The sequence below is a fragment of the Larimichthys crocea genome, chromosome III (assembly GCF_000972845.2).
Source record: "Larimichthys crocea isolate SSNF chromosome III, L_crocea_2.0, whole genome shotgun sequence".
Lineage (NCBI taxonomy): Eukaryota > Metazoa > Chordata > Actinopteri > Sciaenidae > Larimichthys > Larimichthys crocea.
This window is the reverse complement of record NC_040013.1, coordinates 49,786,430-49,802,138: the sequence shown is the minus strand read 5'-3', so window position 1 is coordinate 49,802,138 and position 15,709 is coordinate 49,786,430. Positions and strand designations below refer to the sequence as shown.

The 15,709-nt window shown below is 40.5% G+C and overlaps 1 protein-coding gene across 3 annotated transcripts in view; it reads right to left on the bottom strand.

Annotated features, from left to right (window-relative positions):
* LOC104930871 (PDZ domain-containing protein 2) overlaps nt 1–15,709 on the bottom strand; it is a 28,249-nt gene that overhangs the window by 4,742 nt on the left and 7,798 nt on the right. Inside the window, exons 7-18 of one of the 3 annotated variants that reach the window (XM_027278406.1) lie at nt 14,255–14,374; nt 12,563–12,677; nt 12,354–12,427; nt 11,893–12,115; nt 11,663–11,780; nt 11,289–11,421; nt 11,115–11,196; nt 10,647–10,750; nt 10,140–10,305; nt 7,996–8,915; nt 7,682–7,826; nt 493–3,067 (exon numbers count right to left, since the gene is read on the bottom strand). In XM_027278406.1, coding sequence (XP_027134207.1) covers nt 493–3,067; nt 7,682–7,826; nt 7,996–8,915; nt 10,140–10,305; nt 10,647–10,750; nt 11,115–11,196; nt 11,289–11,421; nt 11,663–11,780; nt 11,893–12,115; nt 12,354–12,427; nt 12,563–12,677; nt 14,255–14,374 — 4,775 coding nt within the window. The remainder of the gene's footprint in view (nt 1–492; nt 3,068–7,681; nt 7,827–7,995; nt 8,916–10,139; nt 10,306–10,646; nt 10,751–11,114; nt 11,197–11,288; nt 11,422–11,662; nt 11,781–11,892; nt 12,116–12,353; nt 12,428–12,562; nt 12,678–14,254; nt 14,375–15,709) is intronic. The other 2 variants (XM_027278408.1, XM_027278407.1) reach the window with 2 other exon arrangements.

Genomic DNA, 15,709 nt, shown 5'->3' with positions numbered 1-15,709 from the left:
CCCCTCTCTGCCCCTCTCTCTCTTTAACTCAACCGGTGCCGGTGGATAACTGTCCACCAATGGGCTTGGTTCTGCTCAAGGTTTCTGCCTGTTAAAAGGAAGTTTTTCCTCGCCAGGTGCTTGCTCATGGTGGAATTGTTGGGTCAGGGTCAAGAGCATGGTCTAGACCATCATGCTTGATAATCTGTTAAAGTTTTGATTTGTAGACCTGCATGTCAAGTGTTGCTCAAGAAGAGAAGCACCCACAGACATGACTGGGCTTCTTGACTTGGATTGTACCTCCTACAAAACACAATATTATTTTATTTACAATATGATTTTTTGCCCTGAAGAGTATATAATAATATAATAATAATAATCTAATGTAGCTTCATTAGTAGCTTGTGGCTTTGAGTCTGGTACAGTTTCTGGATACACCCATAAGGTACGCTCAGTTATTTCCAGTTTCTACACATACTTTCTTCAATGTTTTGATTTAAATAAACTCCTCACCTGATGGACCAGCCAGGCTGTTGTCCATGGGTCTCTGGGCTTCCATGAGGAGGCTTTTCAGTGGATCCAAGATCACCCTGGCTTAATCTGTTCCCACTCGCTTTTGTCAGGGCTGCAGAAGGTGGAAAGCTCTCAGCGACTGTAGCTTCCTCAAGTTTAGTGGGATGGATGTCAGGTTCAATATTATTTACAGCTGAACCATGTCCTGTAGTAAAGTCCTCTGTGCATAGTTTTTCCAGTTCAGGCATACTGAGAGCCCTGAGCTGCCGCAACTTGTTGCGGGCAAGTTTGCCATGTTTCCTTCGCAAAACCTGAGAGGTCTGTGGTGTAATCCCATCTGGAGCTTTTTGAACTTCAGCCTCAGGGCTGTCCTCAGTCAGGGAAGCTGTGTTACGTCTTGAACCTGGAAGTTCAAGGTTTATCAGTGCAATGCTAGATGGAGATTTACCAAGAAAAGGTGAGCGAGGTGTCGGAGGGATTAGATTCTCTGCATAAGAACTAAAACACCTTTGCCGTGCCTGGCAATCAACAGAATTAACTAAGCCCATATAACCAGCAATCCTTTGGTTAAGTGAGGCTCTATATGCCAGAGCATATTGAATGTCGCCACTTTTAGCCACAGGCTTGTCAAAGTTAGCCAAGTTTTCAAATGACTTTATCTTATGCTGGACAGAGATGGGATTATAGTTTGCAGACATGGCAACGTCTGTTGAGAAGCTTCGCCTTTCATTTGTCTTTATGTACAGTCTGGATGTGCCGGACTTTAGGGTCTCACTTGTCTCCACAATAGTACTGGGTTTCGAACCATTACTTGTGGTGGAAGTTTTTTTAGTAGAATACAGTGAACTAAATACTGTGTTATTGACCATACCATTTGTTTTTTCTACTGAAGTGGCAGAAAACATAGGTGCTCTTTGAGTGTGTTTAGAGTCTTTTGAATAAACTGTTTCATTGTTTGCAGCTGACGATGAACCAGATAAGCAAGACAGTCGAACTTCTATAAATGTTCTCTGAGTGGCAGGGGGGTGTGATCGGCCCTCTGATTTAGCTACTGCTTTGCACCCGAAGGGGATGTCCTTCTCCTTGGCCACTGCAGTTTGTAATGTATCATGTAAAGGTTCATGCTCAGCTGGAACTTTTTTGTCAGGTACTTTTGGCAAAGCAAGACATCTGTTAATATCAAGCTGGTGATTGGTTTTTAAAAAGTGTGATACAGTTGCTGTTGGTGTACATTTTGTTGACTGGTTCAAGGAAGCATAGGTGTTTGAAGAAACTGGGTTGTCACTCTTGGTAGATGTTTGTAGAGGTTCCTCCTGTTGTTTGTTCTTACTCTTAGAAGTTGGGCTCCTCAGTTTGGGTGCAGAAATGTTTGATCTGCTTTGAGTTTCAGCCTGAAGAGTGAAATTATCACTCCACACAGTATAGTCTGAATTATCAAGGAGTTTTAACCTAGAGGTCTTAAACAAGGAGCTAGCATGTGGATTTCTGCACTCCAAGACCTTTTCCTTGTTATTCAGTGGTGCTCTTGTATCAGAGGTCTTTGATTCCAATGATGGTGATTGAGGTGTCTGTGTATCTAAATGCTTCAATAAATCAGAGGTCTGCGAGGCATCTGCAGGAAAATCTGCAGTAGAACCCTGAGTGTGGGTTTCTGTTGGGGAGGGGCTGCTGTGATTGCTTAGGGTTCCAGGACTGGATGTCACACACGCTTTAACCTTATCACAGGATTCAATGGCACTATTAATGTGGCACTCTATAGAGGACAGAGGTAATGTATAGTTGGATGATGTGAGTGGTTGGTCTGTAGAGAAGCCCTCTTGGGTGTCTGTTGTGCCATTTTCTTTGTTTGTCAGTAAGTCTTCAGAGAGGACAGGCGACACATCACAGTTCTGATCCAGGTTTGTGTTTTGACTGCTGGAATGCTGAAAATGTGACGATCCATTTGGTGGTTGGCTTAAATGAACATCTCCATCTGGTTGCTGGGCATCACAGGAACAAAACTCCACTTCCTCCTCATCTGAGGAGGGCTCATGAAGACTACCAGCCATCTTATTGACCATTACACTGCTGTCAGTGGTGGAGTCACTGTTTGAATCACTGTCATCTCCTAGTGGGTACATGCATTTAGAAACAGCAGCAAATCTTTCTGGACTTGATCCACTGAAAACAGCAGAGCTGTTTTCTTTTAGTTGGTTTACATGTGTTGTCTCCACAGGGAGGATGGCACCTTTTTCGTTTCCTGCACCCGATACAGAACAGTCCGGGGGACTTGACTGTATTGGAACCTGAACGTTAGCTTTCTCAGACAGGGTTATAGTATATTGGCTTGAACAGCAGGATACAGGCTCATTAGAGGATGTTTTGTCGGGGGACGTGTGTGTATTTTTATCACTGCAGAGGCTCCCTCCTGATAAAATGTCATCTATATTGGTGATAGGTATATTGTCTGTTTTGGTTGTATCGTTGGAATTTCCTGAATTTTCATTTATTACTTGTCCTTCATCAGGCGTCTCCTGAACAGATCTGGCTGGATTCAGTCTGGTGGAAACGGTCAAACTGGACAGTCGATCTACAGCTGCCAGAAATGAAAAGTAAACAGTTTAGTCAGGACTGAATACAAGAAAATGACAAGCAGTAATCATTTGACATGAAAACTAAAAACTATTTTATCTTGTAGCACATTGAGGGTATATACATGTCATGCCATAGAAAATAGGGTGGTCCAATCCCGTGCAATGGATCACTTTTTAAGTCATTTATTCCAACTTCAACTAATTCCAGATTTGTCCACTGGGGGTCACGCTGTCCTAAAAAGAGCAGCAGGGTCTGTGAAATACCTCAAGTTAAATTAAAGTTTTGGCATAACATAGCTTTCCCTAACAACAGATCTAACAGTTAACTAAACCTAAACCTAAACTAAACACACACACACACACACACACACACATACATACACACACACACACACACACACACACACACACACACACACACACACACACACACACAAAAAGATCCTCCTAAAATAATTTCATAGACAATTGATGGGTCATTAAACACATTAGAAAATTAAAAGGCATCTAATGAACTCAGAACACCCTAAAATTCTTCTCTATATTTGCACTGAGGATTTATTAAATATGTATGCAGGCATGTTATAGAACACCATAACTACAGACTATACACTGCAACAGACGTGTGAAATTAGTCATTAGTTCAGAAAATGTACATGTCATTTCTACTCAGCTACAGTATCACATGGTTTAACTGGAGACATTGCTGTGGTTGTTCCAGGATGTCACTTGAAAAGTATATTTTTTACCATATCAGTTAGTCTGTACTTGAATCCCAATAAATTTTATGCAACACTTTTACCAGAAATGTTGTAATTGAAGGGTAGATGTTGAATCATACAAAAAGTTTGGGATATTCGATTTTTGGATGAAATTTCAGAGTGCACCTAAAATGCACTTTAACCTTTACAGGTGAACTTAATTTAACCTTCTCTAAACTTTTGTATGCACATGTCCAACTGTTCAATGTTTCACTGCTTATCGCATAACATGCTGTTCTCTAACAAGGTGATTAAATTTGTATTGAAACAGTCCTCTTCAACATGTTATTCACATTTTAACATCATGAGACCAAGACAACACCTAACAATTGCAGGGCTTCAAACAGGAAGTACTCAGAGGGAAGTTACCACTGAGCTTAGAGCGTCACAGAGTGTCATCAGCAGGTTGGAATAACTTGTGAACAGCATCAGACGTCTAGTCGACAAGTTACTGAGACATTACATTGTGGTATAGCCACCACTGTTGTTAACTTTTGTTACAATAAATTGCTTGAGATGAGGAAATTACATATATTACATATATATATAGCGAATATCCCAAACTTTTTGCGAGTAGTGTATATAAAAAAGACCCCATTTAAAGATTCCAAAATAACGACATAAGAATAAAACACTTCTCTTTTGGTGGGCAAAAAATAGTAATCCACAGCAATGTCTTGCTATGCTAAAGATTTACACTATTCTACTATTAAATTCACAATTGTTAAATTGAAACATACAAAGCATATAGGCTACTAAACAGTTAAACTAAAAGGTAACTAAAGGTAAAATATACTGTATAAGATAGTCACCATGGACAGAAAGCCAGATGCCTGCAGGTTGCTTTGGGGTGAGTGAGGGAGGGTGGACCCTACATCTTAGGTTGGCATAAACGGGAAACACATGGTGCTCTATTTAAAGGCATACTGGGTAACTTTCTGCTTTTAGTTTAAAAAGAGTCATCATATACCACCATATCACATGTAGGTGCAGGGCGATGATGTAAGGAATAACAGCCTTATACTTCAAACCACAAGTTATTTAAAGTCCATCTGAAATCACATGTAGTCATGCCTTTTTACAGTCCAAAATATTATCTGTATGTGTTTTGTTTTTTTATGTATTGTTAGTAGTTTTTAAGCAGCAGCTGGAGGGGGTGTCACTGTCTGTGTTTGAGTGAGAGAAGCTGGCAGGCTGAGCTCCAGGTCAGGCCAAACACTACAGCCCTCGTCCAGCTCTGACCTGACAAGTCTGCAAATTTTCAGCCATACCCTGCCCGAGACGACACCAAATGAAGCTCTCTCTCTCTCTTTCTGATGTGCTCTCTCTCTCTCTGATACACACAAATAACATACATACTGACACAATGAAAGAAGAGAATACCAAACTGAGCTCAGCCTCTGAAAAAAAAAAGCCCTGAAAAGGTTTCAAGTCTAGCTAGGCCTCAGCAGGGAAACAAGAGACAAAGTAAACAAGTGTAGTGATCACAATGCAGAACTGTTTTTTCATCTACACTCTGGAATTCCATGTGGGAAGTTTTTTAGTGACACCTTAGGGTCAGGTAACTGATTTTCTACCTCTAGGGAAAGGTATCAATGGATACTTGCCAGTCAGGACACAAGAACTTTTTACATATTGTCAAACTAAAGAAGCAACAGCCGGATTTTAAAATGACGAACACGTCCATCTTCTCTTCCCTCCTATCTCTCTTGCAGGCACACAAAGCAGATCTCCTCTTTCAGCCTGCAATAAGGTTTGCTAGACGCATGTCATAAAGTTGAAAATTCTAAAGAAAGTAACGCTGTTCTAAGCAAATTAAGGAAAATCTAAGGTAAAAGGTAACCTGACTCAGCAAATGTTTTCTTGATGATATATGCAAACCTGATGCTTATTCTATGAACAATTAGTTACATTTGTGATGTTTACCATGTAGCAACACTGCCATCTACTGACAACTGAACAGAATATCTATAACTATGTTTGACAGTATGTGAAATTTGCATGTACGACTTGAAATCACAACAGTCCAGAAAATGTGAGAAGTTATTTTAAACCCCTCTTTTTGGCAAGTAAGCAAATTGACTGTTTCCTCAAACCTTGAGCTCAGGACCTTCCAAGTTTTCTGTGCACAATTTAACCTTCATCTAAACAAGCCTCTGAGAGCCTCAATATTAAACTAAAGAGTTCTTTCTAGCTGAAAAAGTGAATAGCCAGCCACCACATCACAAGGAATCATCTGGAGCTGTTTTCTAGAACTTCTAGATCTCAGGAGACTGCTGACTTTTCGAGGCCAGCTGCTTTCAAGCTGCACAAAACAAACCAACAGCCAGAACTTTCTGAAAGAGACTGTGTCAGTGTTTGATGTCTAACACAACTAAACTAGAGTTGAAGAATCTTTGAATCCTGCACCTTTCACGGTGCTGTGCCAGCCAATAAAACCCCACAACTTTGGACCTGTGCTGAATCTACAGCCTGAGACACCACAAAGTCAAAGGGAATGTCTCATGTCTGCCCAATGCTTCATCAAGTAGGCAAAATCTTTGGATTTGTTGTGATAAAGAATTGCTAAATAAAACAAGCATACTCCACCTCATTATTGCCACTGAGTTCACCAAAGTTCGGTGCCTTGCTCAAGGGCATCTCGGCAGGTGAACTGGCACTTCTCCAGCTACAAATCCACCTTCCACACTTTGGTCCATACTGGACTTGAACCGCCACCCAAGCCTACAGACCCTACCGACTGAGCTACCAAACAAATCAGGGGAGAGAGCATGAACGCAGACCCCCACTATCAGAAATTCCCACATTTGGGGAATTGCAGGTTGTTGATCATTCACATCTGTTTATTTTATTAATTATATAGACTAATCATTTATTTATTCATTTAGCTCTAAATAAATGTCCTCATTCAGCAAAGAGTTCGATCCCTTCCTATGAGGCGGATCAATTTAATTGTTTTCCTTTGTTTAAGGGTAGTGCCTCAAACTTCAGGAGTGCAAAGATTTCATTTTAAAGTAGTTATTCTGCTACACAAGCTAGCACTATAGCTTACATATTGTTAGTTGTAAGTGGTATGGAAGTGGTAAGGAGCACACCGACATTTAAAAGGGAAGAGGTGATTTTTAAAGGCCTGACTACACACTGTTTAATGTGGTGAAGCTGAGATGAGCCTGAAAACTGATGTCAGCAGTGCATGTTTGTTTGGTGGCTTGTTCAAGCTAAGGTGCAGGATAATATGTGTGTTTAGAGAGGAAAGCTACTGTGGGTTGTTGTTCAAAGTCTGTGGTTCTTGTGTGCGGCAGGCTCTGGCTGTTAGTCTGTTAGTGCAAGACAATTTCATTTCAGTTGGACTTTAAATAGAATACATTTAATAGAATTTGCTTTCAGTCACAAAGATTACAAAGTAATGAGCAGAATTATACTAGAATAGGCCCAACATGGTTATTCCAGGATGCTGTGTTTACTTTCACTGTGAGTTTGAAATGATTCATGTACATGTAAGTTAGTTTCGACTTAGGTTCTTGTTTCCGAGAATGCAAACTTAGCACAACCCAAAGAGTTATAAGAATAGCCACATTTATGGGAAATTATATATTTTTATGTGCTGCTGCATTGCTGATTGAATTCAGCAAAACCTGCCTTTTACCATGTGTCACCTACACCGGTGCAGTGGTCTCATATTATATTGTGGTGGTCTTGTCAAACTTAACAATGCCCAAGGGGATTACCTTGACCTTTAGACTACACCAGTTGGGAAGCACAAAACTAATCACACAAAGGAGCAACATCTCAGATCTACCTGAAAGATCAAATGTTGATTTCTAAGGCAAATGCACAGCAGAATCAAAGTCTTACCTGAAACTGGTCTCTTAACTTCCAGTGACAGTGTCATAGGAAGGTTAAGCATGAGCTCCCAGATTTCCTGGTAGCTAGAGGAGCACACCATTTTGTCTCCAAATTTTACAATCTCATCTCCAGGACACAGCTTGCCTGTAGACTCCTGGAAGTGTGTTTCAACAAAAGAGATCAAATTTAGCTGTGAGAATCATCATTAAATGTAAATTAGCCTTTTATTATTTTAATTATTCTAGTGAGAATTTCAGCACAAGGCCTACAGTGTTTATTTACTGATGCTGGACTGATATGAAGATGAAACCAATCAGCCGTACCCTTTCTGCTGCACCTCCAGGCTTTAATCCAGCAATGATGACTTTGAGTGGAGATGACATAATCTCCAGATCAAGGCCAAAAGACTCGTCCTCGTTTCTGCACAGGGTTATAGCATCTATGGTATAAACACCAGCAAGCTCACTGGTATCTCCCTTCTTACAGTGATGATGGGGTATCAACCCACTAGCAGTCCTGCAGTGTCTTCCAGACTGTGTGCCACTGGAGGGGGGTTGTGATGGGACCAAACCCGAAGAAGGCTCATCAACTTTAGACTTTTGCTGCTGGGGCAGGTTTGGTGCTTCAATGCTCATCATACTTTTGACCCGTGTCACTGCTTTATGCTCAAGCTTGGGGGAGCGCTTTGACTCCAATTGTCCATCGTCTTGACTTGTATAGTTCACACTATTAATGTTTAAATTACTGGACCCAGAACCAACTCCTGCTTTGTGGTCAAAGGGGGAACGGATAGGCATGAAGGGTGACTCAGAACCAGGTGACTCAGACTTATTTGTAGTACCTTCCTCACACTGTGGCAAGCTACTATAAAGCGGTGTTGTCACATCATTGCTTCCACACTTCTGCAAATCTCCACCATCATCACTGTCTCCATCTACATCTAATGATGATGTAGCAATTACAACTGTTGAGTCAGTTTTGGAGTTAACAGAGTCAGATGTTGTTGGCCTGTGGAAGAGTCCAGTGTTTCCAGCATTGTCAGAGTACTCATCATCACTGAGCTCTTCCTCGTAGCACATCATCCGACGCTGACGGAGAAGTGGGCTCCGTACTGTGGTGGGACTGGAGACAGCAATGGGCTGGCAAACTGCCTCTGCGTGGTGATTGGGAGGGACTGGGGTCTTGTCTTGTGATGCTTTGTACACAGGGCCATTCTCCACTTCTGTTATAGAAGGACTGAATGCTGGAAATAAGATACAGGTAATGTGGTTTATTAGAAAATATCAACAACATTTTCATCGATCTAAATCAATGTCTGTTTCGCACTGAGACATGTCCACTGGCAGATCTGGAGACAAGAACCAAGTCCAAGTCTGACAGCTTCAGAAATGATCATATTCTCAAGATGTGACTGAAGCTAGAAGCCATGACCATAATGCCACCAAATGTATTATAGCATATTGATAAAAATAAATGTTAAACAGACACCATTAAAGCATTAATAGTCTGCATCACATTAAAACATTGCTGAATTAATAATTTCTTCTGATACATGTGATGATAGATGAAGGTACTAGATGATCTTTATCCATCATTGTATGTCTAGCCTGATTTGAAAATATCCCTGTTCATTTTATGTGTTTAAAGTGTAAAGGCAATTCTGAGATTTCTTTCAAATACATGAAATATGTTGGAAAATAGTTGCTTAAAACACAAGAAAAGACTTAGTTAGAGGTTCAAACCATTTTTCACCAGTTTTCAGTCCAGGATTTTGTGGGCGGTCCTTAAAGGGTGGCCTGATGACACACTGAGGCCACCCTGAGCAGAGAGATAGAGATGAATTCACCTCGCTCAGAGTGTTTTAAAGTTAGTCATGTCATTTTCTGAACTCATCTGACACGTTTCAGTCACTTCAAAATGGCTTCTCGACTGCTCCCACGAGCGGGCATGGCTTCAGCACATTCAGAGGACACGCCCCCACAGTCCTGGAGCTGAGAATTCATTATTACCTGGTTTTGACACCTAATTTCATAAACTTGTCATTATTTTAATCATTCAAATGACTTTCTTCTTTGGTCTGACAAATTCAAAAAACATATATTTTTTTACTTTACACAAACTTTAAGTAGCTCAATCTTCTCATTGCCCTTCAGCTTCCCTCACATTAACATCTATTCAACTGCACCTCAGAGGATGCCGCTGTGGTTTGATCTTCATGGTAATAGTTTGAAATAATCAATGTGTACTAAAGTTAAACCTGCGTCCTTGGAGGTTTTAAGCCTATCCTTGGTCCTGGAATAGTGTAAACCTTTCCTGAGGATGTCGGTTGATTTAATTATTGACTGGTTAAATCCATATCCAAGAATGCCATTAAAAGTAATCTGGTTTCAAAGTCACTTTATTCTGGAGCTAGATTTAATCCCTGCTTGGGCAACCAGCGCAAAATGGAATTTAACTGAAATCTTACCATGTGGTTGTAATGTGCTGTCATCCATGGAGGTACTGCAGCTCTGCTGGTGGAGAGCCTCATCACTGTTCGAGCCTGTCAGCATGGATTCAGACAGGAAAGAGTGGCTGGAAACATCCTGGGAGAAGTATTGAGACAACTCTGTCTCTGAGCTCAGGGAACCCTGCTAGAGAATTGTGAAAATGGAAGAAGATCAGATAAAGAGAAAGGAAGCTGAACCACACATTTCTGAAGCAGTTCTCCACAAAAAGAAAAGTAAAAATGTTCCTCTGAACCAATGAATAATATGATGATACAGTTAAGCAGAAAACATGGTTATATCTTTAAGAAAAGATGTGGACTCAACATATCACCCCAAGTGACAGATAGCTTTATTGGAATAATGACACAGTGAGTGCCAGCCTGAGAGATACTAAATGTACCAGTCAGATATTAAACAAAGCCTAGCAAAGTCTATTCATGTGTATGAACTGAGCAATCATACATGAACATTGATTAAGTTCATACTCGACTGGCAGGCTCAAGGAATCTCTTCATGGTCCAACTGAGAGCAGGCGAGCCATCTCCCTGCCTGTCCTTGCTTGTTGGGTTTGGGCTCTTACAGGATAGACCTACAGATCACAACACAGATCAGATCAGATATATATAGAAAAACAACAACAACAAAAAAACTGACTTTTAGTGGTAGGTGAGAGCTTGGTGAAATAAAAGGCTGAAAGACAGACGCCGAGCTGGGCTGACTGCTGTTGGACTGTCAGTAATATTAGCTGCTGCTGTATCTGCTGCTGGTGAACTTGCTTGATGCTTACCAAAATTGTCCACTTGCTAGTTTTTGATCATAAGTAATTATAACAAATACACACATGCGCAATAAAATGTAAAAAATACTAAATTCTACACAATGTTGCTTTAACATAATATTGCGTTTGTATTATAACATGGACATCTGTGAAATGATGTGAAAAGATATCAGACCTTGGGAAGAACCTCTGTTTTTGCTCATTTTGTCCCTATGTGTGGACCGAGCTATGATCTGATCCATCTCTTGTTCTGATACCTGAGAAAAGACAATGATGATGCAGTTTTATCACAACTAGAGGCAAACTAAATCTTTAAGGCACCCATAGCGTGTTCTATGTATCCTCTTACCTTGGGGTTAGGGTGCCTGCTTATAATGAGACTGACTGGTCCAGGGCCACATTCACTGAGGATAGCATAGGCCTCACTGAGAGCGGCGTGACGAAGACTGACTGAGTCCACCTCCAGTATCTGATCTCCTCGACTGCACGAAGAAGCATAGGCGTCAGCACGACACTGTCAAAAAACCTGTCTTTGTACATACCCTTACATAAATGCACACACATACAGTATGTCAGAATGACCAATGAATGATTCACAAATACGTGTTACAATCAGAGAGCTCATATGATAGTATGAACATTTGGTATCTTTGCATCAGAGCGACTACATTACATTTACTTCACTTGCGTCTATCAATTGAAAGATGATCCTGAAGTTTTTACCTGAGCCTGCCGTCCATCTTGGCCACAGAGCCCAGTGCCAGACTATGGATGTAGATGCCAGGAGCAGAATTCTCCAGGGTCAGACAGCAAACTCCAATCCCCAGACCAACGCCAGGCTCTAAAAAGAAAAATCGATATTCACAATTAAATAAAAAGCAGTGTTCTCTCTCTCTTTTCTTGGTGTGACAAAAAGACACCAACAGGACAGTCGAGTCATGAAGCCAGCTAACCTTTATTAAGTGTGACCTCCATGATGATGCAGTCTTTTGGACCTGGACCGGGCCCCCTGCGTCCTTCAGAATCTTCAAACCCTGAGGGGACAGGCGTCCCCCCACTGGTGTTGGAGTTGGGTGAGCTGGATCGGCTGAGGAGGGTGGGGGTTGGACAGGGTGTTAAGCTGGGACTACGCAGACGAGTTCGAATCGTCAGCGTCACCACACCTTTTTTCAGCTGCTGTTGAAGAATATAAATAAAGTTTCAATGTTTAGGAAGTGGAGGTGAAAATAGTTTGAGCTTCAACCAAAGTCATTTTTCCTAAAACAACTAAAAAGGTCCTTTTTAACAAATCAGTTTCAGATCAGTTAACTAAATGAAATAGATTATTTTTGTTGTTTGACAATCTATATTCTACAGCTGGATTACTCCATCTTTTCATGTGTAACTGAACTATTTTAAACAACATGCAGCCTACCTTGAAGGTCTGGATGGCCTGTTGGTGCGTGAGTCCTTGCAGAGACTCTCCGTTCACTTCGAGAATCTCATCTCCTGCACATGGAAGCATACAGTGAGACTGAGATGACTGTTTAGTGTAAATACAAATGACTGCTTCTCTCATGCTACATTTTACTCTGCTCTATACTCTCTTTAAATTCATAAAACATAATGAAAGGGAATGGTTACCCTCTTTGAGTCGTCCATCAGCTGCTGCAGCTCCATGAGGGAAAATGGTTTTGACAAAAATTCCCATCTGACCACGTGCTGAGTCCTGCCCACCAACAATACTGAATCCTAGACCCTGTGAAAGTTAGATTTCAATGAATGTCAGACAGGGCTAACAAAGACACCAGTGTTAATTTTGTCACCCATTTTTCAATTTAGTCTTAGTCTTGTTTCAAAGTTCATTCTTAGTCTTAGTCACTTTTAGTCTTTCACAAATCATTTTTGTTAGTCATATTTTAGTCGACTAAAAGTCTCAAAATTTGAGTCTAGTTTTAGTCAAACGTGAACACAGGGTGTTTTAGTCCAGTTTTAGTCAAAACATTTTAGTCTTCTTCTATTTATTTCAGGAATATATTTTTTTTGTTTATTAATTCCAGTTCACTTGTGTTCCACAGCTAACATATTGATTAAATGTCTTGATTGAATTGAATTGAAAGATTTCATCTTCAATGCAACTTTGCTAAGTGTCTTGTCTGTTGTTTCAATACACACTTAATATGCACTTGATTTCATTTTTTAAATCTACTGATAGCACGTACACCCTATTATGACATGTTCTGTCATCTTCTACATGCAATTGTTAAATTTCAATATAAATAAATTGATTTTATGCCAGTTGCATTTAGTAAAATGTTCAAATTAAGATGAGTCCATCACTGTTAGTGTTTAGCACAAATGGGGAGGCTAGACTCATTCTTGACTGTTAGGCCATATGTGCACATTTTAAGAACGTCGGGCTGCAAACAGGTTCGGGCTCTACAAAGCTGTCAATCAAAACGGGCCGGGCTGGGCTCGAATTCTATCAGGCCTGGGCCGGGTCGGGCCTGACTTCTAAGGCCCGTTTCATGCTCTAAATTGTGCTGTCTGTACACCGTGTTTCTCCTGCATGCTTGTTTTCAAGCCACAGGTGCGAGAGCAGACGTTGCTACAGTAAAAGAAGTGCTGGCACAAACACATGACATGGACTTTCTAGACGAAAACAAGGAGGACGTTTTTGTTTATTTTTATTTCGTGCATGACATCGTCTCGTTTTTATTCGTCAACAAAAACGCACATTGGCACATTTTTTGTCAGTGTTTTTAGAACCTTGTATCGTCTCGTCTTCGTCAAGGGAAAAAGGCTCGTTGACGAACATATTTCGTCTCGTCTCGTCTGACGAAACACTGAAAGACACTACAGCCAGGGTTCACTGACCGTCAGACAAGAGTAAATCTGGGACTGACTTTTAGTTGTTGGTGAGAGCTTGTTGGAGCTGGAGGTAAATTTTATTGTATGTTTGTCTGGAGGCTGACTGATCTCAGTGGTAGACTCAAATTTGGTAAACAGGGGGCCACAAAATGATTTTTTTTTTAGGTTTGATTCCTGTCTATAAAATGCTGTCCATTATCAAATAAATGCAAAAATGCCACAAAGAAGTCCTAAAACAGTATATTAACAACAAAGTGTGCATTACAAAATGAGCCTTGTTATGACAATAACAGTATCATGGTTCAGCATTATTGTGAAGACACAATTGAAGTAGAAGTTAGTAAATGATGTCAGGATACATCAAAACCAGAGCAGATGCATGTGTTATTGTGTGCTTACGTACACACGTTCAGAGTACATTCTCTGAGCTTTATTTATGCATGCATGTCAAAGGAGACCACTCACCTTGCCCTGGCCTTTCATCAGCACTATACTGGAGATAATGGATGGCTGTGCCAGTCGCCATGGTGACTCCACTTGAATGGTGCTCAGGGAGCGGACTGATTTCTTAATGATCTGATATTCCTAAAAGAGAGATGAATATAAATGAATATATATATATATATAGATAATAGATATATAGATATTAATCTCTAATATATATATATATATGAAAAAACAGACAGATTCATCTATTAAAAACAAAAACACACAGCTGTTTATACTGTGATGAGATTTACTTTACTTTCTCTTCACTGAGTTCTTCTTTATTCTAACGACACACTGCATAATTTGCTCATATTTTAGAATAACGCGCGCGCGCGCGTGTGTGTGTGTGTGTGTGTGTGTGTGTGTATGTGTGTGTGTTTTCCTGTCTTTTCCCCTGTACTGTTGTCTCATTCCTTTTTAATCCCTTTCCCTTCACTAACCTCTCATTAACACAGCAATTACTGCAGCTCTCCTTGACATTGTTGTCATGGCAGAGTGAGTGACTAGGCTTTGATCTGTGTGTGTGCGTGCACGTGCAAGTGTCATTATTAACAATAATATGCACTACAACAGTTTATGTGTCTACATTTCTCCTATTTACTCCTTTTTGGTTATGTAATCTTATAGTGTTAAATATGCTGTTCTTTTTTGGTTATTCTCCTTTTGTTTTGTTCTTTATTTATTTTATAAATGCATATGTTATGTTCACATCTTTAAACGCCTTGTTTGGTCTGACCAAACAGTCTAAAATCCATCAACATGTAAGACGATATGAAATATCAGCAGGAAAGTCTCAGCAGGAGAATTTTCACCCCACAGGGGGACCAAGGATTTTAGAGTTCCCCCACCTGCCAAATCCTACTTCAACCCCTGGCCCTAACCCCCAACAAACTGGATAATAGATAAGCTCATAGCACCTGCTTCACACTCTGCGGGTGAAGTCACATTCATTGACAGTTGCTTCGTTCAGGCAGTAAGAGATCTTTTTCCATTTTTCCCAAAAGTTGGCTGAAATGAACTGCAAGTGATTGTGGCATTGTCAGAAATTGACCAGTGTACAATGGCAATAAGTGGACTATCATTCAAATCCTTCTTTAGGACAGTTTCTGTCCACTTGGGAGTCGACCATTCTTATATGCCATGTCCAATGTTCACTGTAGTGACTGAGCCACCATTTCCCTTCTCCCACAGATGAAAGCTTTTTTGTACATACTGTTCCCTGATGAGGTGCTTTTTTTTTTTTTTTTTTTTTTACACTCCACGTCCAAATCGTCTGTTATTTGTCTAGATGGACTACATTGCTTTACATGAGCCAAGAAAGGACTGCTTTAAAGATCCAGGGTGTAGGATTTAGTGGGATCTAGTGATTAAGTTGCAGACTGCAACTTACTCCTCTTACAAGTGTGTAGGACAAACTACGATGGCTCATCG